The sequence below is a fragment of the Otolemur garnettii genome, unplaced genomic scaffold, assembly GCF_000181295.1.
Source record: "Otolemur garnettii isolate 467f Iridium unplaced genomic scaffold, OtoGar3 scaffold00092, whole genome shotgun sequence".
NCBI classification, from domain to species: domain Eukaryota; kingdom Metazoa; phylum Chordata; class Mammalia; order Primates; family Galagidae; genus Otolemur; species Otolemur garnettii.
In genome coordinates, this window is record NW_003852487.1 from 5,229,585 (window position 1) to 5,255,805 (window position 26,221).

The following is a 26,221-nucleotide window of genomic DNA, read 5'->3' on the forward strand; positions in this document are numbered from 1 at the left end:
AGCGATCACACTGGGTTAAAGTAGAATGTGGTGCCACTCCCCCAGGGCCCCACACTGCCCTTTTGAGAACTCCCCAGGCCTCTCCCTCAGTGACTACAATGGGTTGGGGGCTCCAGCACGAAAGCACAGCCCACCTCCTGCAACTTAAGAGCTAAGTTCTTTGAAGCTAGGACACCCACAACCTAGTGGATTTGATTTTGCGGATTCCAACACAATTACACAAGTATGCTTATTCCTAAAGTCACAGGAGGTGCTCAGGCCTCCAGAACACAGTTGCACACCCCAACCCATGCATGACATCCTAGACAGACCCAGGAAACACTGGTCACAGACCACCCCTCCTTGTAGGCCTCACAAGTCCTCCTGCTCAGTCCTTGGGACACCCCTCAGTGCTCTGCAGCCCAGCCCTGCCTGAGGCCCCCACACTGGCATGTGGAAATCAGCCTAAGACCCACAGGGCAGACCCGAAACTAGCCCCAGAGCTATTCAGAAAGGACCAGTGCTCCAAAGCCCAGTATAAAGGATTTATTTATGATCCACAGTTGACACAAACCTTCCTTTAAATTTCATTTTTACAGTGAGTAAAGTCGCACATCTCCCTCCAGCCCACACATGATCACTGCATATTAATCTACAACTTTCACTTTATATCGTGAAAAAATAAAATGTTTCCCATCTTATAATTATACTGATAACATCTGGAATAGCATCAATGATAAAGGACAGATTTGCTAATTCCTGGACTGCTTATTTGGTTAAAACCTAATGTTAGGTCAAAGGATCAATCACCCAATACAAATGAATATTGCATCATGAAAGTCCTGTGGCATCCCTTTTTATAAAACAGCATTTCTAGAGCAGCAACTTGGTGCTCACAGAGACCAGCAGAATGTGGCTTCAGGATCCACACCAGACCCCAGTGGGCTGGGCCACAGCCTCAAGTACCACATGGGCACTGGCTTGGCCAACCACTTGCCCACCTCCCAAGATGACGCACAGCACGAATGAGCTTATCTGCAACAGGGACAAGCACACCAGGATTACAGAGCCACCCCGTGTTCAAACAGAAACAAGATAAAAAAGAAAACGGCTCAAGTTTGAAGATCACAGAAGGCCCAGCTGGGTTCATGTGCCTGAGTGGCCACTGCCGTCTCCAGCCTCCCATGGGCTGCTCTGGATACCAGGTGCTAGAAACGCCAACTGCAATTGCCCAGTCCCTGAGGACAGGCCTCCTGTGTCACCCCTTGGCCCTCCCCAAAGGAACCAGAAACAAAGGACTGGGAGAGGGTGACGCGGCAGCAAGGCCTGTGCTTTATTGTGGGTCAATCTCCAGGGAACACGGCAGAAGCCCAGGGCCTCTCTCGGGTCCCAGCCACAGCGACAGGCAGGCCATGCCGCCCTCAGCCACCACACATAAATAGAGACAGACACCGCACACGCAGCTACTGCCAGCCTCAGAGCCAGGAGCCTGTGGGTGTGAGGAGTCACGTTCTGGGACTCCATCTGCAACCATCTCGAGCTGTGGACTGTGGTGTCTCTGTGCAGGCCAGGGCAGCATCAGTCTAGCTCGATGGGGCTGCTGTCATCAGGGCTGTCCTCTCCTTCCTCCTGTTCTGAGGAGCCCATGAGGCTGCTGAGGAGGTTCCCTGGAAGGAGACACACCGAGGTGGCAGATGCTAGCTCTCTGGTTAGCCCAGGCCAGCCCCGTCTTCCCACAATGAGTGCACAGCCATGCCAGCATGTTGCAGGGGTACCTGCAAATCAGGAACCCTGGAGGGGACTCTCTGGACAACACAGAGCTGATGATCACAAAGAAATGCAAGAAGGTCTTGCTGCATGACTTCAGGGAAATATCCATTGACAGGGGCCAGGGTATAGCCACAGGAGAATCCAAAATAAGCACAGAAATATCACTTTTAACCAAAGAAAGAGCTAAAAAGCGTATACATATTATTCTTATTATGCATATTCTTATTATAAAAAATTAAGTATAGCAGCAAAGCTTCAAAGGCTATAAATAATACCAACTGTAGTCACCTGTGGGTGTTGTCATGACTGACCTATTTTTCACCCAATGAATAACTGTTACTCAAATACAAAATAAAGGTTCAAAAATTCCCTTTAAACTAAACCATGAAGGAGATAGAACAAATCAAAAAGTTAAACAGTGTTCTTTGGATAGAAAGACACAGCCAAAAAGATGTATCATCTTCCTTATCTGTGACTTTAATTCAATCCCAGTAAACACATTCTGAGAACTTCTGGGGGAAACGGAAAAGCTTGCTCTTAAGTTCTGACGGAAAAACAGACAAGCACAGAATCAGAACACTCCCAACAAATAGTGATGCTGGGAGATGGAGGCGGACATGCGTGGAAATGCCACCAGCACATCTGGCAGGGGCTGTGCCCCATGAAGGCCAACTGCATGTGGGAATTCAGGGAGGACATGGGAACACTGCATGGCCAAGTCGCAGGGCATCAGCACAGACCTTGGGAGACAAGGAAGGGAGCCCCACCCGCACCAAAAATGGCTCTCACACAGATAAACCAGGAGAGGAAAAAGTAAAACTTTATACTTAAAGGGAAGCAGCTTTCAGAGTAAGCTCCCAGAAGACCGTCCACTTGCAGCTTACCTAGCAGGCCCCCATAGGAAGACGTCTGCTTGGGTGGCACCCCGAAGAAGAGCTGTCCTATCCTGTCCAGGTACTGTAAGAGCCACAGGCAATATGGTCACCCAAGGAGATGAACATGCCAGAACTGCTCAAGGCAGCACAGCACGTAGACTTGAGGGGTTCCCACCCTCCCTCCCAGCTGCCCAACACACTGGGCCCCTCACCTCATTGTACATGGGGTCCCTCCTGAGAGATGGCTGATACTGCTCACACAGCACCGTGAACACCGTCAGCTTGCCACTGGGGCACAAGAAAACAGTCAGACCTACTTTTTATGAAAAAGAAGGCTAAACAAGAAAACCACACGTCCCAGTATCTGCACAGACATACACACACTCGTGTGCACACACACTGCACATCCATCTACACTCACATCCATGCACACATCCACATACCTATACACACAAATCTATACACTCAAATCTATGCATATACATATACACACATCTGTAGCACCTACACATACAGGCACACACTACACTCTACATTTCTGCACAGCACACACATCTGTACACACACATCACACGAACTCACACATGTACACCCTGAGCAAATAAAATTTACCCATCCACAGCCAACAGCAGAAACCAAATGAAATTAAGCAGGGGCTCTACGAAGGGAGGCCCATCCTCGATGGATGGGTGCTTCTGTGTGTATGTTGTGAAGACCACCGATGCACTGTTTTTGTTTTTTAAACAGAGAAACCTAGAAGTAAGAATATTCTAGTGAGTGGAAATGCTAAAGGCAGCCGCCACAGGTACAGAGGGCCTCAGCACCACAGCTGCCACACACCAGCCCAGGATAAGGTCCTTCCCAAGTTTGTGCCCACACAGGACCTCCAGCCCTGTGCACTGAGGGCCTGGCCTGTACTTCATACAGACATCTTCAGGGCAACACTACAGAAATTTTGCAATTTAGAGATGAAGAGTTCTAAGCCTAGGAAGGTGACAGGCCCATCAAGGGTCAAGAGAGCTATGAACGGTGGGGCCAGAGCTGAAATTGTGTCCCCGAGTCACGGAACTGAAACCTTCATTTCCCTTACACCTGCCTGCATGAGAACACTCAGCCCCCAGACCTGACATTGGGTGAAGTGCTGGGATACACCCCAGCTCCTGCTAAGCCAAGGATACTACTCAGGGGCAGTGCCAGGGGGCCAAAGAAAGGGGTTAGGGCTTCAGAGCAAAAACCTGCACCATATGCCACAAAGCCAGTGAGTTAGAGTTTAAACATTTACATTTTTAAGTCACAGATGTAAGCTCTGCGGCAGAGCCTTGCAGCTGTGCAGTCTGCCAGACACAGCAGGCACAGGTGCCCACTTCCCAAATCAAGGCTTCTTTTGTAGAAGGGAAATCGACATGACCACATGTGAACAGTTTTCATTAGAAGGAGAGGGTAAGTCTGGAGCAAGCTGAACGCCCAGGAGTGCAGGCAGCTGGCCACTGGGACCCATGCACCCCGCATGCACCACACCTCGGGGTACACCGGTGGGAGAGTCAGGTGGTGCAGATGTTCACTAACAGCTCCATGAACCTTGATGTATGTTTCAGTATTTCAAGATGATAATTGTGAGAAAGGAAAATAAGAAAGGTCTAACTTTACAGGGTCAACCAGAACTGGTGTGGGGCACAGTAGGTAGAGGTCCTGCCTTGTACTAAGTAGTTTAGACTCATAGAAACATCTGTAAAGACAAACATGGTCTTGGAAAACATGTTCACTGCATATTCCAAAACACTTCTTAAAATCTATTAAATTTACTAACAAGTATTAGTCAGTCTTGATGTGGCCACGTCTGTGTTGTGCCCAGAGTGAACTCAAGGTTCACCCCCCACACATCTTAAAAGACAGTAACCTTCTGTAGGCAGAGATTCTGCAAGGTATACACTGAACACCTACTGTAGGACAGCCTGGGCGACAAACATGTCCACCTCGCTACGGAAGCCCCTGGAGGTGGAGTACTCCACCAACATGTTGGCACAGCCTTCTCCGTCAGTAGAGTGTAGGAAGTGATACCGAGATTCACAATAGTTTTGTTCTGCAAAGGGATAAAAAGAAAACTTTAAACATGGACATATCTTGAATATAATATATACTAAGAGAAACGTGAGGAAATGCATTTTCCTATAACTCTGCCTGAGCTGCATTCATTCTGTCCTGCCCATCCTGCCTGTGCTAAGAGTCCAGTGTAAGGACATGGGGACAAGTGGACCCACTGCCCACTCAAGGCAGCTTGTGGTGAACACTCACTAATGACCGCTTGCTCAAAGCACCAAACAGCAAGAGAGGGCAGGGTAGTCACCAACTGAAGAACTCACCTTTATATGCTAATGAGGCTATAAGTCCTACCCATATTTATGCATACATTAGATCAAACCACAAAAACTGCTAATATTGTTATTTTTGACCTACTCAAATGGCAATTTCATACGGAGAAACATGACAGGAAATCCTAATATCTCAGTCTCTGCCAAAATAACACCTTGAACCTTATATTAACAGCAAGAACAAGTCTAAGATTCTCCTTTAGCCACAGACCCTTGGAAGACAGACAAGACCCCTGAGTGACACCCTGTCAAACCTCACACCTGCTGAAAGAACCATGCTGCACTGCTGGGCTATCCCCACATCTATGCTAGCCTGGCCCATCCCATCCTCTAATCCTCCAGATCTGGATGTAACCTTGATTCCCCGACCCCACCCGTCCTGCCCCCTGCTCCAGGAGCTTTGTCTTACACAAGTGGCCAGGGCCCTGGTACAGGTTCAGGGCAGTCTTGAGTGACGTGGAGTCGTGATTCTGTTGTTTGCTACCTTCTGTTTGTGTCTCCCTGTACTTCCTAATAACCCTCTTTTTTTTTTTTTTGAGACAGAGACTCAAGCTGTCACCCTGGGTAGAGTACCATAGTGTCATAGCTCACAGCAACCTCCAACCCGGGCTCAAGTGATCCTCTTGCCTCTGTTTTTCTATTTTTAGTAGAGATAGGGTCTTTTTGGTCAGGCTGGTCTCAAACTAGTAAGCTAAAGCAATCCACCCGCCTCGGCCTCCCAGAGTGCTAGATTAATAGGCATGAGCCATCGTGCCCGGCCCAAAGTATAGCCTTTTGGTTTCAGGGCCTCCACATGAGAACAATATGGAAATAACTACAGTGGCCATTATAAGCCCTATGGCCCCCTCAGAGCACTGAGTATAATTTGCATCCTAGAAAATGCAAAGGTGGTGTAGACACACAGATCATGACCCCTGCTCCTGGGGGGTCATGGATGGCCAGGGATGGTGTTCACAGGGAGGCACAGGTAAGCTGCACTCTTGGGCATGAGCCACTCTTCTGATAAACATGGTAACCTCAGGAAATCAACTCAATCAGATGCCTCCAAAGAGTTTCTCTTAACTTTCCGGCCTTTTAATTCTACTTAGACCTGACTAACTCCTATTCACATGGCTCTGGGGTGAAGGCAGGGAAAGCATGACATGTGTCAGGGGAACAGAGCCCCCATCACAGAAGAGAGCAAGGAGAAGCCTCTCAGTCCCCTCTTCCTAAATACTTGGCCCACCCAGTGGGCAGTCCCTGGCAGGTGGAGGGTGTGAGAGATGAGGCCCAGGGGTGCAAAGGCTTTGTGTTCTCAGTATCAACAAGGGCCTGGTGCCTGCCAAGAACCTAGCATTAGTCTGAAGGGTGGATGAGGGGAGGGAAAGAGTGGACCTTGGGGTTGCACACCTGCAGAAAACACACATACATGGCAGGGCACAGTGGCTCGTGCCTATAATTCTAGCACTCTAGGAGGCCAAGGTGGGTGGAATGCTTGAGCTCACAAGTTCAAGACCAGCCTGAGCAAGAGCAAGACCCTATCTTTAAAAAAAATAGCCAGGCATTGCAGTGGGTGCCTATAGTCCCAGCTACTTGGGAGAGTAAGGCAAAAGAATCACTTAAGCCCAAGAGTTTGAGATTGCAGGAAGCTGACGCCAGGGTGCTTTACTGAGTGTGACAAAGTGAGATTGCCTCAAAAAAAAAGAGGACACACACACTTCCATCCACTTTTGTCACTTGTTGGAACAGCTGCATCTAAGAACTTCTCTCTCAGAGCCTGTTCACCTCCAGCCTAGAGTTTCCTAACTCCCAGAACTTCAAAGTGGGTGCCCTTCACCCCACAGTGGCTTACCCCCATGGGGCACCTGCACAGCACCACTCCACCTCACCCCATCCACCAGATGCCTAAACGGCAGTGGGACCACCCCACCCATGCTTACCCCCTAGAGCACTCGGCAGGACCAGCAAGGCCTGCAGAGGAACATGAGATGATCTCATGGCGTATACTTCCCGAGGCAACCACCCCGGAAGAAAGGCTTTTCAACCCTAATGAACATGTCACTCAACCAAGGTTTATTGAACACCTTTCCCAGTACCTGAGCAGCAGACTTGGAGCTAAAAATATCAACCACACTAAGCTAACCCTCCATGGTCCCCACCTACATGGACTAAATAATCCCCACAAATGCTTAATCAGAAAATGAGATAACCAGTGAGGACCAATAAAGCACTAGTCAGATCAGCACCAAGTCCCAGGGCCATGGATGTCTACTGAGTGTGTGAACATCGCCTGGAAGGGAGGGGGCACCCCAGGCAGAAGCCAAGAAGATGAAGGGGCCAAGTCAACTGTGGCTGCCCCCTATCACCTCCTTCGGGCTGTCCTTGAACAAGGGTGACTTATGAAAGGGTGGCAGAACCTGTCCTCAGGAGTTGTGTGGAGGATGTCCATAGATCAGTATGGACAATGGGACAATAGCTCCAGGAGTGCAGAATGGTAGCTGCTTACTGCCTGCCCAGCCCTGTGAAGGCAGAGCCCTTGACACCTCCCAAGCTCCCCAGGCCTACCTTTCCATAGGGTGAGGGCCAGCAGCTGGTGGAGCCGGGGGTGGCCCAGCTTCCCAGAGCCTCCACTGGACCACTTCAGGGCTCTAGACACAAAGGCCACTCGCTCTGGAGAATTGGGATCCATCAAACTAAACACTTTAGCCAGATTTTCTGAAAACAACACAAACAGACTGTCATCCAAAAGAAACACAACTACTCCAGTTCTTTGTATTGTACATCTTACACACATGAATCAAAACCAGTTATTCAACTTGAAAAGAGCCGGTATATTGGTAGATGTACCTGGGCTCCAGAGCCACCCTCAGCTGACCTCTCTGTGGCAAAGCCGGTGCTATGTGCCATAGAGCACAACAAAGAAGGGTAGCCTGGTGGGAAGCTACCCTGGAGGAGCAGGGCCTGAGGACAAGAGCATCAGCTGGGTCCAGGGCCTTCCTCCACCTCCCAGCTCACAAGGGCTCGGCCAACTACATGCTTACCAGTCGGACAGCCCAGCTTCCAGAAACAAGGCACCCACATGCCAACTACTGGGCAGACAGCACGGCTGGGCAGGAGCCAATGCCTACACCCCACCCACCACAAAGCACAGGGTATCTCATGGGTGCCCAGAGTGGGGCTGCCTGTGGGGCGTGGCTCCTTGCAACTGGGTAGCAGGTGCCTCTGCAGTAAAATCAACCTCTACACACAGAGATCCCAAAGTGTAGACATGGAATGGAGGGAAGAGACTCGAAGGCGCCACATCAGAGAGCAGGGAGGAGTGTGGCCAGGTGCCAAGGTCCCCTGTGCCCAGCATGGTGGCACCACCACAGGCCCTCACCCAGCAGATCATCTGCCACGTCCACCTCCGCCTTCTCCAGGGACTCCAGGACCAGCATGGACAAGTCCGCAGCACTATTTTGCTACAAAACATTTAAGCAAAGAATCACACCGTTAAGAACAAAGCTCTGATTTATGTAGAACGGATAAGATAAAGCTGGGTAGCAGCTTCAGTTTTCTAGACAGAAGCCTGTGAACAAACTAAAGCCAAGAAAATCTGTTCTGAGCTATTCTAAGTGTCACTTAGAATAACTAAGAACTCCTGGCCAAGGACCAAACAAGAATGGACAGGACTTATTTACACCAAAACAACACACACACAGCACCCATTGCCCTCAAACATGGTGCTGAGCCCCAGCAGTGAGGAGCCTATAGTGAAAGGCCCTCAAGAGTGAAGAGTCTGCAGTTGGGAACACCAGCACCCTCTGCCACCACCTGTGGTCAAAATGGCCAGAGCCAAGGATAGCCTGGCACCATCCATCAGGCCTCTCCCCTGTCAGGGTGACTTCAACTCTCCTGTCCACAGCAGGACACATAGGAAAGAGTTGAGGACTTACTTGGCCATGGCTGAAGAACAGCAGCGCTCCTGAGTACATGAGCTCTCGGGCTTCAACATGTTTGCCCTGGGACATGTATCTGCAATGAGAAAAGCTGTGAGCTGCAACAGCCCAAGGACACAGGACACTCTCTAGCAAGAACATGCTTACTAAGACCAGTATGGCATTGGAGGTTAGATATTGAAGATCAGGTACATAGGGGAACGTGAAGTGAGAGCTTCATAAGCATAAACATCCCTATTACAGGTGTACACCTTCCATCAGGCTCCTCCTGAAGCACATGAGCTCCACGAGAAGGCGAGTCTATCCAGCCGTCCTATTGAGGCCCACCTCCTCCTGACCTCAAGGGCTACATGGAGCACCTCTGAATGCAAAGGTTCCCTACTCTCTTAAGCTCAAGTCTTGACAGGATCAGCAGACCCACCTGAAACTCAGTGCGTGTTAGGGCCACCCAGGCCCCATCAGTCCTGGAACCAGACAGCAGCCCCTCCCTTGAGCAGCCCCAGACAGGTTTCACCAGAAGGGACCAGGCAGGACATGACCTCCATCTTTAAGACAGGCCTTGTCTTGGTGGCAGGTGCTCCAAGAAGGGGCAGAGGAATTGTATGTACATTGGAGATGTCCCAGGATGGGGTCTTCCTGGAGACAACTGTGACCACACCTCCTTTTCTCCCACTAAACTCCATATACTTTTACCCCAGGACATGTGCCTTCACCTGTGCCACACCTAGGGAGCAGGCATCACCCCCTGTGAAACCAAGAAAGTACAGGGGCAGAAACGCAGAGCCTGGCTGGACACAGGTGGGGCTGGTGGGTCTGCCTGCCTCTGACAAAATGTCATGAGGCAGCTGGGATGGGCCAGACCTCCCAATCTTAATCTCCATATTAGCAAAAAAATATAATTAGCCTATCAACTCCGTGTTCCTGAGCCAAAATTTCCTTGGATAGAGCTATGACTTTTTTGCTTTTTTTTGAGACAGAGTCTCACTATGTCGCCCTTGGTAGAATGCCATGGTGTCACAGCTCATAGCAATCTCAAACTCTGGGGCTTAAGCGATTCTCTTGCCTCAGCCTCCAAAGTAGCTGGAACTACAGGCATCCACCACAACGCCCGGCTATTTTTTTGTTGTAGTTGTTATTGTTGTTTGGCAGGCCTTGGTTGGGTTTGAACCCGGCAGCTCCAGTGTACGTGGCCGGCACCCTAGCAGCTGAGCTATAAGTGTGGAACTGGATAGAGCTATGTTTAAAAACAAATCAGTTCAAAGAAAAGTATTAAGTAAACAGCAGTGCAGGTAAAATAAAGACACAGGGCTCGGTGCCCGTAGCTCAATGGTTAGGGCACCGGCCACATATACTGGGGCTGGTGGGTGCAAACCCAGCTAGGGCCTGTTAAACAACAATGACAACCGCAACAAAAAAATAGCTGGGTGTTGTGGTGGGTGCCTGTAGTCCCAGCTACTTGGGAGGCTGAGGCAAGAGAATCACTTAAGCCCAATTGCTGTGAGCTATGACACCATAGTACTCTACTGAGGGCAACATAGACTGTCAAGAAAGAAAGAAGGAAAAGAAAGAGAAGAAAGAAAAGAAAGAAAAAAAGACACAGAAACCCAGAGATGGCTCAAGTCTGGGAGATGCAACTTAGCAGGCCAACAGAGAATACGAATGTTGGTTGTTCTATTAACCATAGGAAAGGCCTTTTCTTCAAAAAGGCACCACAACCAGACACTTTAGGGGAATCTCATTAGCTTGGCAAACAGGTCCTCAACAGGAGACCCCATCTAGCTACATTCTGAGGGCAGCCACCAGGAGGTAAAATACAACACCCTAAGAAAAGATGCCATTTATTATTTCTCAGCCATCCTGATTCTCATACTGGGGTGCCAGGAGCCACCCTGCAGAATCTCTGAGCTCTTTCACATGGCTGATACTTAGCATGGCAGCAGGATGTTCTGGAAAAACAAATACTCACCAGCATACAGCCTCATGCTGCCATCTGCATGGGTTTACAGAACTGTATGCATTTACCTTACATGGTAACCATGGCAACTTGTTTCTGCTTATTTGTAATACTACAGAGTTCTAGACTTTTCTATCTAAGGTATAGTAAGAACCCTTTAGAGAACCAAATGAAGAAGAAAGAACTTGAAAGGCAGATATCCCAAATTCCTGGGATAAGGGAGCCTGATTTCAAGGGGTATAGGTGACAATTATGGCAACATATCCCTCAGCCATCCTGGGAACCACCAGGCCCCAGTAGCCAGCCAGCCTCCGTCCAGGCAGCAGTGGGCTCATTCAGGGGAGAGAAGGAAGGGCCACACCCAGTGAAAATTGCCTGTGTTACAATCCAGGACAGCAGGTAAGAGAATAGTCTAAGGTGAATATGAGAACAATGGGCTTCTCTTCCGCTGAGGATTCAGAGCTAGAGTCTCTGTTTCTGGTGACTAGGCCATGGGAGACTTGAGAGTGGCTGGAGCAGAACCCAGGTCTACCCCCCAACCCATCCACAGAGCCTGAGGGCTGTAGGCTGCACGCTGCGGAATACTTCACACAAACACCCCAAATCAACCTTTATACATTGAAATAGAACTTTTTTGTTGTTATCTGTGGATGAAGGATATTCCGAGTTGGTTTGTGTTGGTGCTGCCAGTCAAAAACAGGCTTATGGTAGCAACATCTTTCTCCAAAGGGCAATGTGTCTGTGCAAATGTTACAGTTTACTTTGCTCTTATTTCTCTTTCTCACACACAAGCAGAACACAGAAACGGAAGAATTAATACTAGTGATTAAAACTGTGTGGGTCAGAAGATGACAGAACCAAGGCAAACCCCTAGCCTGTCACTCTTGCTGTGGGAAGCCAGCTGTGTGGCAAACCCACCAGGGAGACTGGAGGGCACACTGAAGACACCACAGCACAGTCTGAAGACAAGTGACAGCTACAGATTTCACAATAAAAGCACCGCACACCTGGACAGGGCTGCTGGTGTCTGGGTTCGGAAAGGACTGGGGGCCCCTCTGCTTCAGAAAGTCACTCCAAAGACTACACCTGAACTGACGAAGCGCAGCTGCCTGTGCTGCAGCAGCTTCATTAGGAAAATGTTTATCTCAGCCACTGGACTGAGGCATGTGCAGGACACACTGAGTAAGGCGTCTTTTTTTTTTAATTTCTTTACATGACTTAAGAGACAAAATAGGTTTCAAGCTGTAACAATCAACTTAAACAGGCTTGGCACCCTTAGCACAGTGGTTACAGCACCAGCCACATACACGGTGTGGCGGGTTTGATCCCGGCCTGGGCCAGCTAAACAACAATGACAACTGCAACAAAAAATAGCTGGGTGTTGTGGTGGGCACCTGTAGTCCCAGCTACTTGGGAGGCTGAAGCAAGAGAATCACTAAAGCCCAAGAGTTTGAGGTTGCTGTGAGCTGTAAGGCCACAGCACTCTACTAAGGGTGCCCTGGTGAGACTCTGTCTCAAAAAACAAACAAAAAAACCCAATCAACTTAAACAAATCTCAGGGAGAATCACATGGCAGGAAGATTTACTTTCTGAGAGGTGAAAGGGCAGGTAGTGTGGAGGCTACAGGAACACTGTGGAACTGGGGTAGCGAGTGGAGGGTAAACGTCAGGACCAGCAGTTCTAATGGTGGACACTGTGATCACTGTCACCTGGGCTGGGCTCTCAACCACACCAAATTTTTAAAAGTAAATCCGCAAATACCGCTGCCAACACTGAGGACCCACAAGGCCAGATGGGGGCACCAAAGCCACTCCAGCAAAGTTATCCCAAAGCCACAGAGATTTACTGACTTCACGTGCCAATCATCCAACAGGCCTGAAAAACAGACTACCTCTCCGTCCTGGCAGAGACATCTATAGAGACAAGGTGACCTACCCTAACCAGAACCACCCAGGAGACAACAGTGAACACTGTCTTAACCACCTCTGAAAAACCAGGTGCACCAGGAGCTAATACTTGACCTCTGCAAGACATCCCCCAACCCAGACCAACCTGCTGAGTTGCCCAGTTCCTCCCTCTCCTCCACCCTCAACTGCTGTGAGACATAAGCAAGTTAAAACAGTTGGTGAATTTATCCAATAGCTGAACAGATAAACAAATTGTGATGGAGGCACACAATGGATTACTACTCAGCAACAGAAAAGAACTATAAATACATAGTTGAACACATAGATGAACTTCAAAATAATCATACTGAATGAATTTAAAAAGACAAAAAAGGGGCACATACTGTCATCCCACTTACCTACAATTCTAGGAAATGCAATTAATTCTAAATGACAGAGAGCTAACTAGTGGTTTCAAGGGGTGAGGAAAACTAACTGCAGTGGCACCCTATCGCAGGAACCTCCTAGGTGGCACTGCCAAGGAAACCTGGTTCTTGGCTTGAAGAGGTGCAGTATGTTGGGGCCCCAGGTTCCAGGAGAGGAGTGAGCAGTGCTAAGCCCTTCCCTGTGCAGACTCTTTACCTCCTTCACACTCTGGAGGGTGCAGATCATTACTGCCCCCCTTTCACTAAGAAATACTCCCTCCACTTGAAGACTCACTTAAAAGCTAAATTAACAATCAAATCCCTTATCAGAGCAGAACTGGTTGCAAACAAGGAACATCATGTTTATTTTAGGGAAGATTCACTTTTGCTGAGTAATCACTGGGCAAATATTTATATACACAACTTCATGAACAGCAAGCATCAGGCCAACTCTCCACTACACAGATTCACAACTGGCCAACCTACAACTAGAAGGCTCACTGCTTCTGTCTTTACCTGTTCCTGATAGAACAGTCAGGTTTCAGGGATTATAATGATTCCGGCCCTTTCGGAAGTTGTTAATATTCAGTGACAAATTCAACTAACACTAAAACTCACCACTATAGGCCAGGCGTGGTGGTTCATGCCTGTAATCCTAGTACTCTGGGAGGCCAAGGCAGGTGGATAGACTGAGTACACAAGTTCAAGACCAGCCTGAGCAAAAGCCAGACCCTGTCTCTACTAAAAATAGAAGGGGGAAAAAAAAAAAAAAAGGAAAGAGGATGACTTGACCCCAAGAGTTGGAGGCTGCTGTTGAGTTATGACACCACAGTACTCTATTAAGGGTGACAGCTTGAGACTTTGTCTCCAAATTAAAAAAAAAAACACCTTATACCACTATAAACATAATACCTTAAGGACTTGTTTCTGCCACAGGTAAACTTAAATACGTAGTTTCTAACTAAAAAGAAAAGCAAATCTCTTTCTAAACCAATTATAACACAATGATAAAGCTGGATGTAGCCTGATTGGTTTGTATACACGATGTAAGGAATTACTGCCCAGAAAGTTCTGGAGCCAAGGCAACCCTTCAGGTCACTCAGGACTCAGAGCAGTGACTAATCCCTCTCCATGAGGCTGTAGTCAGGCACTCTACATCCAGAGTTCCTAACCTTGGCTGCACAGATCATCTGTAGGAACAGACACCAGGGCCTCATCCCAAACCTGTCAAGTCAGCTAGGACACTTTGCTTTTCCAAGCATAGGTGAGTATTTTAAGAATGATTCTGGTATCCATTACATACCTGGGGACTGGTCATGCCCATGTCACCACTTGCTTTGCCACTTAACCAAGTCACCACCTTACCCTGGAACCTGTTTCCACGCACAGGTAGCATTAATCCAAATACAAATTAGTAAACTACAACCAAGGCAGAAATATCTCCAGCATTCTCAAGACAATGATTCAATTTCCTATGTAAAGAAAAATGTAAAATCTAGGTCTAACAGAGGACTTTTGAGCACCAAGAACAAACTTGAATGTGAATCATGAGCTTAGGGAATTATGATGTGTCAACGTGGGCTCACTGACTGTAAAAAATGCACCACTTGGGCAGGAGGGATGCTGGGCAAGGGATGTGGGAAACGCTGTACTTTCTCTTCAATTTTGCTGTGAACCTAAAACCGCTCTAAAAACTAAAGCCTTTTGTTAAAAACAAAAAATAAACTGTGTAAAGACCAGATCAACTGCCGTTTAAATATTACACCAAAACATTGCCTGTTTTGTAGCAGTTTAGAAATAAAAGGTACTCCACAGAACAGATTAAATTCTCTGAAATTATATCTTCAACACACGTCCAAGATCTAGTCACTCCCAAACTGTTTCCTGGCACGAACCCTAACGGATCAGCGAATATGCATAATATGCAGGAATGTCACAGAGAACTGAAAACTGACAAACACGGAATATCACAGCCCGAAGCCAGCCAAGCTGGCCCGCTGCAGCCACGGCAGAAAGGGCGCCGGATCGACCCATTCGGGACATCATTTCCACGCGCCAGCAGCATCGCAGAAATACCACCGCCACGAAAAAGGCTCATTTAGTAGCGAAACAAAACACGGGGTGCGCAGGGGCGACATAAAAGAAAGTTTTAAACCCTCACGACGAGATCCTTAGAGGGAGGAAGCCTGAGACTTCCGTGGGGTTCCGGAGTCTACCTGAGATTGGAGAAGGCGCAGGCTGGGGAGGAAAGGCCGGAGAGGGTAGAGGCAGCGAAAGAGAGTAGAGAGAGGTGGGCCGGGAAGAAGGAGCCAGAGAGGGGACCTGGAGTGGAGGGAGTCGGGGGGGTGGGGTTGGGGACCAGAGGCCGGGGAAAGGCAGGGGAGGGCCGGGAAGAAGGAGACTGAGAATGGAGAGTGGGGGCGAGGCTGAGAGGGGAAGAACAGGTCAGGCCGAGGCCGGGCTGGGGAAGCCAGAGCCCTCGGCTCCGCGGACGCTGGCTCCGACTCGGCCTCCGCGACAGGCAGCGGCGCGGACCAATGGAGGCGCGGGGAGAGACAGCGTGGCCAATGGAAGGCAGCGGGAGGCGGGCCGCCGGCCGGGCCGAGGCGGGGAGCGGGCACCGCTGTACCTGAAGAAGAGGGTCCGGTACATCTGGTGCGCCTCGTAGTAGTCGCCCTTCTCCACGCTGGCACGTAGCTTGCCCTCCACGCGCTGGACGCCGCCGCGGTTGCGGGCGCCATTCCGGGCGCCCTCCTGTTCAGCCATCGCCGCCGCCGCCATCAGGCCGGCGCTCCGCGCGGGGCTGACGCTATCGCAGGCGCGGTCGGCAGCACCTCCCGGCTTCCGTCCCGGCGGCCGCTCGACGCCCTTTACGGTGGCCGCGAGGAACCACGCAGTCGGGGAGTGAGCGCGCCGGCGTGCGGCACGTGATCCGGGGCGGGACTTCCGCTGACGCCACAATGGTGGCGGCCGTGGGCTCGAGGGGACACTGACGCTGCAGGAGCACCCCGGTCCCCGCGTGGTGTAGGTATCTAGGCGCGTCTGGACTCCGCGGAGAAAGCCCTTCCTTTCTTAGGCCTCCGGCAGGCATCTTAAAATCTGGAACAGGAAACAATGGGGCGACTCCAACGTCCCCGCCGTGGTCCACGTGCCCAAGGGAGGGCGGCGCCGGCACCTGACCGCTGGGAGGTAGCTGCGGGGCTGCCGGGACGTTCTGGCGAGTGAGATACTGAGGGCAGTTCCCGGGAAAGCCAAGCTCTAGGCTCGGCGCCTGTGGCTCAAACAGCTAAGGCGCCAGCCACATACACGTGAGCTGGCCGGTTCGAATCCAGCCCGGTCCGCCAAACAACAATGATGGCTGCAACCAAAAAATAGCCAAGCGTTGTGGCGAGCGCCTGTAGTCCCAGCTACTTGGGAGGCTGAGGCAGGAGACTCGCTTGAGCCCAGGAGTTGGAGGTTGCTGTGAGCTGTGATGCCATGGCACTCTACCCAGGGGGACAGCTTGAGGCTCTGTCTCAAAAAAAAAAAAAAAAAAAAAAAAAGCCAAGCTCTAGCCGTCCTATCGCCGCATCCTCCAGGACTCCCTCCTTGCTCCTAGGCCTACCAGCCCCACCTCACCCCACCACCACACAACACTCACACCCTGTGACCCTCGGGGCATAGGACCACTACCATCCATCCCACAAACTGAGAAAAGAAATACACTGTTTATTATTCATTGGAAATATCACATGCACTTTTAAAAATTAAAACTCTTTATTTAAACATCTTAATAGCATATTATCAATTTGGTGGCAGCAAAAGAAGCACTACCAAAGACAAATATTTGGAAAAGCATTTACAAAAATACATTGCACAAAGTCCTATCTTGCATCTTTAAAAATAAATTAATATTCAAAATATTTCCACCCCAACTCCAGAATTTGTTTTTTATAGGAAATTTTCATTTACATACGTAACTTGTAATATATGAAACATCTGTACACATTTTAGCCACTGTAACTGCATAGTTCCAATTCTAAGGAGAATGAAAAAAAAAAACGCTACTATATGTAGTTTTGTATATTTGAGGGCTGTTGTGCAATATACATAAAACTCTTCAGAAAACCAGTCAGCACCATCATTTTATGTTTTTCTGGAAATACAATATTTACGGTACACCAAAAACTGTCAACCCAATAGAACTTAAATTATTCTTAAGATAAAACATCTGTTAACACTTGAAGTTCCTTGCAGATACCTCATTTATAAAGTCCGCTCACTAGAACAGTCTAAATATGAAATACTAATTATAACCAAAAAGGGTCTCACAAGAATAGACTGAGAATGCCCAACAGTTGTAATAAAAGGCAAATTCCAACTGCAGCCAGGAAAAAGTGCTGTTGTAGGAAAAACCATGATCCTGAAATGTGATGGTTTCACAAATTTGCCACCCTGGACAACCCCTTTGAAAAGCATCAGCAGAATAAAGTACAGCCTCTGAAAGACTTAGAGCATTGTAGTGTTCCCTTTTCAGCAAAACTCAAAACCCCCAAACACCCAAGACAAGATTTCCTGGTTCCTATTCACATGTGCATCCCAATGGGAAGAACTTAGGTGAGATCAAGAGTTCCATTTGCATTTAGATCTAAACCTCCCCTTTAAAATCAAGACTCTCTTTGACCTACAAGAATGAAACTCTTCCATATTTCTTTACAGATACTAGGATAATGAGTCCTGTCTGAAAATCTTTCTCAGAAGTAAGAGCAAAGTAAGCAGAAAAGCCATTTCTGTCATTTTCCCACCCAGGACTTATTGACTACTGGCGCTGAATAAAGGAAAATCCCATCCTGAAGGAAAGACGTTTAGAACCGAAAATTTGGTGGCATTGTTTTTCCCTGAAAGAAACGTGTTAGATATAACAGAAGAAAGATCTGCCCTCCAAAAATACTCCAGAAGAGTCATGTTAAGCCTTCATTTGCTTCATTCCTGATGTTAATACAAACAAAGAGCTTTATGTTCAGAAACAATGTATGTATGACAACTGTGTAATCAAACGAATTTCCTCTGCTGCTGACAATCTTTACAGACACAACACACTCAACATGCAGTTTCAGTGGACAAGTTGGACATCAGAGCATTTGTCACTTAAATTTTCACATCCTCCTGCTGGTAGGTAGTAACATTTATTTAAACGGTGACACTGTCCTGTTATATATGCCTTCACCCATGAAGGATTCCAGTGTTTCAGGCTGTCCTGGTATATACAAAAATATACAAAAATAGTTAAGTAGTGTTTTTACTTGACAGGCTGTCCATGAACTCTGAACCGATACAGACAGGTATATTCAGGATGGCCCCAGTTAGAGAAAATCCGAAGTTCCACAACTTGGAAAGCTCTGTCAGGTCTTTCCTGAAATTGAGGGGGAAGAAAACACATGTATATCATATTAATAACTCCAAGCCAAATCACCTCCTCAACTATGATGTTTGCTAGGAAGTAGCAAAGTTGTAAATTACATTTTTTTGATATGAAAATTTTACAAGTAATCTATCACAGGACATGAAGCTTGGATAAAACTCTTAAGAACTCATTATTTTCAGTTTCAAAAAATAAGACATCTATGCATAGCTCATTAAAAGGCTTGTTCCAAAGAAAAGCAAAGCTAGAAAGCTCAGATTAACTTTTATCAAAGACTGATCTGCATGCTTTCAAACACTAGCAGGGGCTGCTACCAGGGGACTCAGGGGCCTCAGGGAAGAGAGATGCCTGTGGTCCTTACCAGCACATGGAACATTTGCAGAGGCTCTCCTTCATGATCATATGTGAACTGTCCCAGAAGCCACCCTTCCTCTTGATATTCATTTTCCAATCCCTGGAACCAAAACATAATCATCAAATAACAGGAAAGCCACACTGAGCTACTTACAACTATTTCCCCACAATTTGAGTCAGGGAAGATCACCTCACCACACCATGGTGATAAGGCCTTCAAACTGGAAGGGTGGGCATTCTGTTCAGAGCGTTACATAATCACAACAACCGCCCAGGTAAGTAAGACCCCTCCCACTACATAGAATAGGAAAACCCAGGCTAAGAGAAGTCACACTAGCCAGCATTAGAAAACAGACAGTGTATGACTGCAGACTCTGCCGGCCTACTGCTGCCCCCCGGACAAACCTGCGAGCAGGGAAAGCTCACCAGCAGAACAATTCTGCCAGGGAAGGCAGACTCAGAGATAGGGAGACAGTAAAGGGGGTGGTGGTGAGGGTATGAGTCTAAGGAGAGGGCACAGGAGAGTGTTATCTCATGGGGACATAGACCCAGTCTAGGAAGACAAAAAAGCTCCAGAGACGGGTGGGGGCAATGGCTGCACAACAATGGGACTGTACATAATGCCACTTAAATGGTTAAAATGTAAATTTTATTGTATTTTATCATAATAAAAGAATGAATAGAAAATACTGGGGATTATTTGAATGTCTATTTCATAATAGGAAAATGCTGTTTAGATATAAGAAGTGCCAGGGAAGAAATTACAGGTAGTGAGTAGATGTAACTAGGTATACAATTAAAAGTGACAATGGCTCTGGGAGGCTGAAGAGGGTGGACTGCCTGAACTCAGGAGTTTGAGACCAGTCTGAGCAAGTCTCTAAGTGAGATCCAGTCTCTAAAAAATAGCCAGGCATTGTGGCAGGCACCTGTAGTCCCAGCTATTTTAGAGGATCGCTCAAGCCCAAGAGTTTAAGGTTGCTGTGAGCTATGATGCCACAGCACTCTACCCAGGGTGACAAAGTGAGACTCTGTCTATAAATTAATTAATTAATTGACAATGGAAGTACAGCTATAACAGAATGACATAATTTACACTTTTTAAAAGCTCAAATATTCATAAGGAAAAGATTCCTAAGATCCAGAAAGATAAATGAACAAAAACAAGACCAGAATTTATAAAAAAAGGAAACAGGCATGTGAAATACAGAAAGATACACATTAAAATAAAAGACTATTTTTCTGCTGTCAAGTTAGCAGAAATTAAAAAAGAGGGCTTCCTTCTTAGAGAGGAATTGAAGTGAGCACACTGTTCAATTCTGCTGTGGAAATGGCTAGTCCCACACACCAGGAAACCTTGATGCCCCTGACACCGTGATACCACTGCTGAGTATCTAGTCTACAGAAATAACTGCAGATGGGAAGATGCCGCACTTGTATTGAAAAGTGGAAAATCTAAACATTCAACAGGAGAATCCATCAGGTGGGAGTTCAGCTGCATAATGGCATTTTATGCAATTTAAAGATGTCCGAAAAGATTTCAACTGCTGCACAAAAATACTTATGATAAAACTTTTTTTCTTTTAAGGCAGAAAATGAATTTTTATGGACAGTATTGTCTGAGTCGTATTTTTTTTTCTTTTTGAGACAGGGCACACTCTTATCACCCAAGCTAGTACAGTGGTATCATCACAAGTCACAGAGCCTCCAACTCCTGGATTTAAGCAATCTCCTGCCTCAGCCTCCTGAGTAATTGGGACTACAGGTGCCCACCACTGCATCTAGTTAATTTTTTCTTTTTTTTTTGAGACAGAGCCTCAAGCTGTCCCCCTGGGTAGAGTGCCGTGGCATTACAGCTCACAGCAACCTCTAACTCCTGGGCTCAAGCGAGTCTCCTGCCTCCGCCTCCCAAGTAGCTGGGACCACAGGCGCCCGCCACAACGCCCGGCTGTTTTTTGGTTGCAGCCGTCATTGTTGTTTGGCGGGTCCGGGCTGGGGATTCGAACCCGCCACCTTAGGTGTACGTGGCTGGCGCCTTAGCCGGTTGAGCTATAGGCGCCAAGCCAGTTAATTTTTTCTTAATAGAGATAGTGTCTCATTGTCCAGGTAGGTTAATTGTATTTTTTAAAGGGGAAAATAAAGACACCAAAATGTGCCACGGTATTAATGGTAACTTTCTGTAAGTGCTAGGATTATGGGTCTTCTTAATTTCATTGTTTCTATAAATACTAAGAATAAGAAAACAGTTTACTTTATCATTTGTCATTCAGCTGCTTCAACATCACACAGTTGTCCGAACATCCTCTATAGGTGACTAGACAAAAATGATCAATAGGGGGGTGGGGGAAGGTGAGAGCAGAGAGGAGGAGGGAGGGGTGAGAGAAAGGAAGAACAGAAAGAGGGAAGGAGAGAGGGGGTTGGGAGAAGGGAAAGGGAAGGGCGGGTGGGGTCTCGTTGTGTGACACATCTTTTGGGGGCAAGACAGAAGTATAAGATGGACTTTACCTAACAAATGCAATCAGTGTAACCTAGTATCTTGTACCCTCAATGAATCCCCAACAATTAAAAAAAAGTGATCAACAAAATTCTCAAAGCCAGGCACATATAGCTTCTTCAGTTTAGTAATATACACAAATTGGACATCAATCAATATACTATTTATAATTTACTCTTCCTGGAAATATAGTGAGTATTAGAGGGCAGCAGGGTGGCATGCTGTGATGACATTTGCCTTTGGGAATTCCCAGAAAGGGATGGGAGGAAAAGCTCAACAAAATGCACTCACATATACTGCAAAGTCCTTGGGGGCGCTGGTGATATTGCCGGTTGGTGACAGCGTTTTTGGTATGTGCTCCAGAGTGACAGCAGTTGGGTGGATTACCATCGAGAGCCTCACCACCAGGTAGCCCTGGGAGCCTTTGAATGCCCAGCAGTTACCTGGGTACATGTCAGGCTAGGAAAAAGCAAAATGAAATGCCAGAGCAAGAGTTTGAACAAGCTCTTAACCACTTTATCAGAAGACAAACTAGGAAAAAGCATTTGTAATTTAGATCTCAAAAGTCATTATCTCTACTACCTAAGTTTTATGAAAGTTAAGATAACCAGAACCACAAAGAAAAATAGGCAAGACACAAAAACACACTTCAAAAATATGAAACATATGAAAAGATGCTCTGCGCCTTATACAATAAATAAGAAAATTCAAATTAAAATAAGATGTAACCACCAGTTCTCATGCATTAGAGTGACAGTAATCCAAAAGTTTGACAGAGCATGTGGTTGTGCTGTAAAAAAACACACATTCTCGTTGCTCATTAAAGCACAAAATGTGCAACTGGGAAGAGGCAGAAGGATACTATCATAGGAGTCCTTGTGGATAGGAGAAGAAGAGTCATGAGCCCACGAATGGGGACAAGTGAAACAGGCTATGGACCAGAGCAGTGGCTATAGCCAGGGGACAAGGCGGGAGCAAAGCAGCCCACCCTTGTGAGATCCAGTGACATATGCATGTTTATCTGTGTTTTATAGAGAAAAAGGTGAATGGCATGCCTGTATACATTTTGTTTTCTCCCTTGTGCCAGGTATCTATCTATTTATTGCCTCTTTGGCCCAAATCCATCCTGTTAGCCTGCCTTGTGAAAATGGAGCTGGGGAGTCTTTGTCAATGTAGGGTGCAGGAGGAACACCAAGGCGCCCCTCCTGGGAGTTGTGCAGCAGAATGCCTCTCATGGGTTTCTGGCAGGATCTACCAGCAAGCAGCAAGAATCTTTCCTGCTGTCCAGCAAGCTGTGGCATGTCCTCTCGGGACCTCACCCCTGGGCAAAGCAAGGGACACTTACAAGTGTTTCACTTCAGTCCTGGGGTGGTAGCTGGTCCTCACATCTGCCATTCCAACATTCTTTGAAAATTCTCTTTACTTCCCAGTAGCCAATCACTTGTTACTCCAATCCCGTTCTATCTAATAGTTCTTTATACTAAACGTTTCCCACTCTAGTTCTCCCACTCTGGAACTGTCCCACTCTCTCCCTTACATACATCTAAAACACCTAGAGCACTCACTACGCTATCATCAGCTCTCAGCAGTGTGAGAGCAACAGCATTGTGCACTTGTGCAGCATCTGGGGTATGTCAAGAACACCAAGGTCTTTGAGGACTTGGTTATGGCCAGGAGCAGGAGGCAATGCCAAAGAAGTGTCCTGTTGGCCTTGCCATGTGACCGCCTACACCGGTGGTGCCTACAAACTGGTATGAAAGAAAGGCAGCTGCATGGTGCACTGCCAGTGTATTCCACTGTCTTCAGGGAAGAACAATTCTACAGAGGCTGCCAAGCACAAGCTCACAGGCTGATCCTTACTAGAGATGACTACAGGGAAGCCAAAGAGTTACATGTGTCTAGTACTTCAACCAGAGCAACCACAGAGATAAAATAATTACTAAGACATTTGCAAAGGATCCTAGATTTTAGGTTTGCTGATACTTAAGGAACAACTTACATCATGAATTCTTTAAAACTGGAGTGTGGTATTTATTATTTTCAGATAGGGTCTCACTCTGTTGCCCAGGCTAGAGTGTGATGGTGCCATAATAGCTCATTGCAGCCACAAACTCTTGGGCTCCTCAATTTCAAGAGATCTTCCTGCCTCAGCTTCCTGGATAGCTGAGACTACAGGTACACACTACTAAGCCTGGCCAGTTTTTCTATTTTATTTTTTCTAGAGATGGGGTCTCACTTTGTGCTGAGGCTGGTCTCAAACTCCTGGCCTCAAGCAATCCTCCTACCTCAGTCTTCCCAAGTGCTGGGATTACAGGCATGAGCCACTGCGCACAGCCTGGACTGGTGTTTTTTAAGTAAAAAAACAGCTTAGGTAGATGTTCACATAAAAAGAATTACAGTAAAACCTCTGTAAGTTAATCACCCGAGGGACTATAACAATCTGGTCAACACATGGACGTGGTCTATATAAGGAACTAGTCCTACTGTACTGATACATACATGGGGCGCATGTCCAGTCTATAAAAAGTATGTCAACTTAAGGAAGTGGCCAGGGTAGGGAGGCAGTCAACTATGGAGGTGCTACTATGTTTTAATTTTCTTCAAAAAATGCCCAGATTATTAGGCAGCAGTTTAGCACTAAGGCAAAATAAATGTATCTGACCATTTAAATTCTCCGTCCATTAGTCCTCTGAGCTTATAAAACCAAGAGTAAAAATTAAAGTCCCAGGAAAGCAGCATTGTGCAGGGAGAACAATCAACACTGGCCCAGAAGGAGAGCTGAGGTCCCAGGACGAGGAGAGTTCCCAAAGGACTCTGACTAATGCTCATCTCTACCCACTCCCACTCTTTAGAAAACTGAGATAGCACAACTCACAACATAAGACCAACCAGCTATGAACATGAGTAACTACCCAGAGCACGGTGAATAATCTCACAAACATGACAGAGAGAAACTCAACAGCATGAGGATGACACTGTGATTCCACCCATGTGAAGCTCACGTTGAAGCAGGACCCATTCATGATAACCCTAACCCCAGTCCAGATGCCACTGGATGTGTCAGAAAGCCTCATGATACTGGGAAAGCTGATTCCTATACTGATGCTAGTTTCACAGGTGTTCATTTTAAGAAATTTCACTGAGCTATATACTTATAATCTGTATACTTTCTATATATTTATGTATCTTGATCAAAAGCTAAGGAAATGCATCCGTAAATTGGGCACAACCAGCACTTTGCCTGTGCTTGAGGGCCTCCTCCACCAGGTGGCAGAGGTGGGAGCCAAGTGCAGCCCTGTGGGTAGGTGTCCACTCACCTGGATGACAACTCGCGGGGACTGAGAGAAGTACCATAGTGGGATTCCAAACAGACTTATTAGCGCCGTTTTGGTTTCATAAGTTTCAGAACAGCGAGTACTCAAAATGCTACCACCTTAAAGCAAAATTTAAGTTTTGTTTTAGTATTTTATTCCACCATTTTGGAAGCTGTATCATTACCCTTATTGAGGATTTTATTCAAAGTATTTATAAAACTCTTAAGTATTTTACTTATACAAAGAAGCCTCTACTTTAAGATCAATCCCATTCTTAATTAATTTTACTTTCTCCAAATTCATTGCTAAGAGTCTGCAATTGCTTTGGAATACACAATCTGCCTCTACTGAAACTGAAAAATCAAAATGGCTTTCCCTTCCTACTGCTAGAAGGACAGTTACTCTGAATGGATTTTTGTCCATTTTCCTAAATAAAGAGTAAAAAATCCAACCAAGCAGAGGTGTTACCTGGCAAATGAGCTCTTATGATAGGCCATTACAATAGGCCCAGTGACAAAATATCATGGTAATTACCAGTTAAAATAGAAGAGATGGGGGTGATTAACAGGTATAGGGTTTCCACATAGGGGGAAATACTATGGGGTTAGATAGTGGTAAGGGCTGCCCAACACTGTGAATATACTAAAACTACAGAATTGTATTCTTAAAAATGGTAATGTTTTCAATATGTGAGTTACATCCTAATAATACTATTAACAAAAAGATGAAAAAGTCCAGTTTGCCCCACAATAGGAAATAGGGCAGGCAGAATACTGGTGTCAAAGCAGGACCAAAAAATAAAAATAAAAACAAACAAACAAAAAAACCACCCCTAAACAAGTCTGCACAGCAGGCAGCAGCAATCACAAATCAACAACCCAGGCAGAAGGAAGTTCCTGGGGAATATGGTCCTTATCTGCTGTGAGCACCTGTAAGACAGGAGTAATGAGGGGCAGAGATTTACACATGAAACAAGGTGACTTTGATGTAGCTGCCAGAGGCCTGAATTTCTGAACCAATGAATTCTCTTTTTGAAATATCCTATTCTCAACTCCATCCACATAAACATAAAAGAGGTAAAGTTAATGCTGCATAGTATTCCATGGTGTACATATACCACAATTTATTAATCCATTCATGGGTCGATGGGCACTTGGGCTTCTTCCATGACTTGGCTATTATGAAGTGAGCTGCAATGAATAATCTGGTGCAAATATCTTTATTGCAAAATATTCTTCTTAGTAAAGTATCTCAGGAATGGAAAAAAAAATATCCAATGTACTCAGTACTACTGTGAAACCAATTTATAATCACTCACTCTTGTATATGAAAATAGCCTAGAATGAAGGAGGGAAGGGGAAGGGAGTGGGGTGGGTCAATAGAGGGAGGGTTAATAGGGGAACCACACCTATGGAGCATATTGCAAGTACAAGTTGGATCTATCAGGTGTAGAACACAAATGTTGTAATGCTGTAATTGGGCAAAT

At 46.7% G+C, this 26,221-nt stretch overlaps 2 protein-coding genes across 8 annotated transcripts in view; both read right to left on the reverse strand.

The window, feature by feature from the left end:
* Nucleotides 1-511: 511 nt before the first annotated feature.
* Nucleotides 512-16,046, reverse strand: GET4 (golgi to ER traffic protein 4). Of its 4 annotated transcripts, none has more exons than XM_003795460.3 (9): nt 15,805-16,046; nt 8,908-8,986; nt 8,352-8,433; nt 7,538-7,687; nt 4,566-4,704; nt 3,237-3,377; nt 2,837-2,912; nt 2,634-2,706; nt 512-1,646 (listed from the first exon to the last, which is right to left on the reverse strand). In XM_003795460.3, the coding sequence occupies exons 1-9, from the start codon at nt 15,954-15,956 to the stop codon at nt 1,558-1,560; spliced, it is 981 nt and encodes a 326-aa protein (XP_003795508.1). In that variant the 5' UTR covers nt 15,957-16,046; the 3' UTR covers nt 512-1,557. The 4 variants fall into 4 exon arrangements, with proteins under 4 accessions (XP_003795508.1, XP_023372282.1, XP_012664163.1 ...); XM_023516514.1 differs by lacking the exon at nt 15,805-16,046 and adding an exon at nt 13,794-13,816; XM_012808709.2 differs by lacking the exon at nt 15,805-16,046 and adding an exon at nt 12,451-12,553.
* Nucleotides 16,047-16,908: 862 nt separating this feature from the next.
* The window catches only part of SUN1 (Sad1 and UNC84 domain containing 1), a 69,058-nt gene continuing 59,745 nt past the window's right edge, over nt 16,909-26,221 (reverse strand). For all 4 annotated transcript variants that reach the window (XM_023516512.1, XM_023516511.1, XM_023516513.1 and 1 more), the window contains 4 exons: nt 24,739-24,854; nt 21,713-21,880; nt 18,938-19,030; nt 16,909-18,567 (listed from right to left, as the gene is read on the reverse strand). In XM_023516512.1, coding sequence (XP_023372280.1) covers nt 18,454-18,567; nt 18,938-19,030; nt 21,713-21,880; nt 24,739-24,854 — 491 coding nt within the window. In that variant the 3' untranslated portion in view covers nt 16,909-18,453. The remainder of the gene's footprint in view (nt 18,568-18,937; nt 19,031-21,712; nt 21,881-24,738; nt 24,855-26,221) is intronic.

Excerpts from the sequence above, each read along its gene's own strand:
- GET4 (XM_003795460.3), bottom strand. The coding sequence starts at position 15,956 with ATGGCGGCGGCGGCGATGGCTGAACAGGAGGGCGCCCGGAATGGCGCC. Across the intron at positions 4,705-7,537 it reads GGCCCTCACCCTATGGAAAG|AACAAAACTATTGTGAATCT; the intron begins GTAGGCCTGGGG and ends ATCCCTTTGCAG. Across the intron at positions 1,647-2,633 it reads TTCCTATGGGGGCCTGCTAG|GGAACCTCCTCAGCAGCCTC; the intron begins GTAAGCTGCAAG and ends GTCTCCTTCCAG.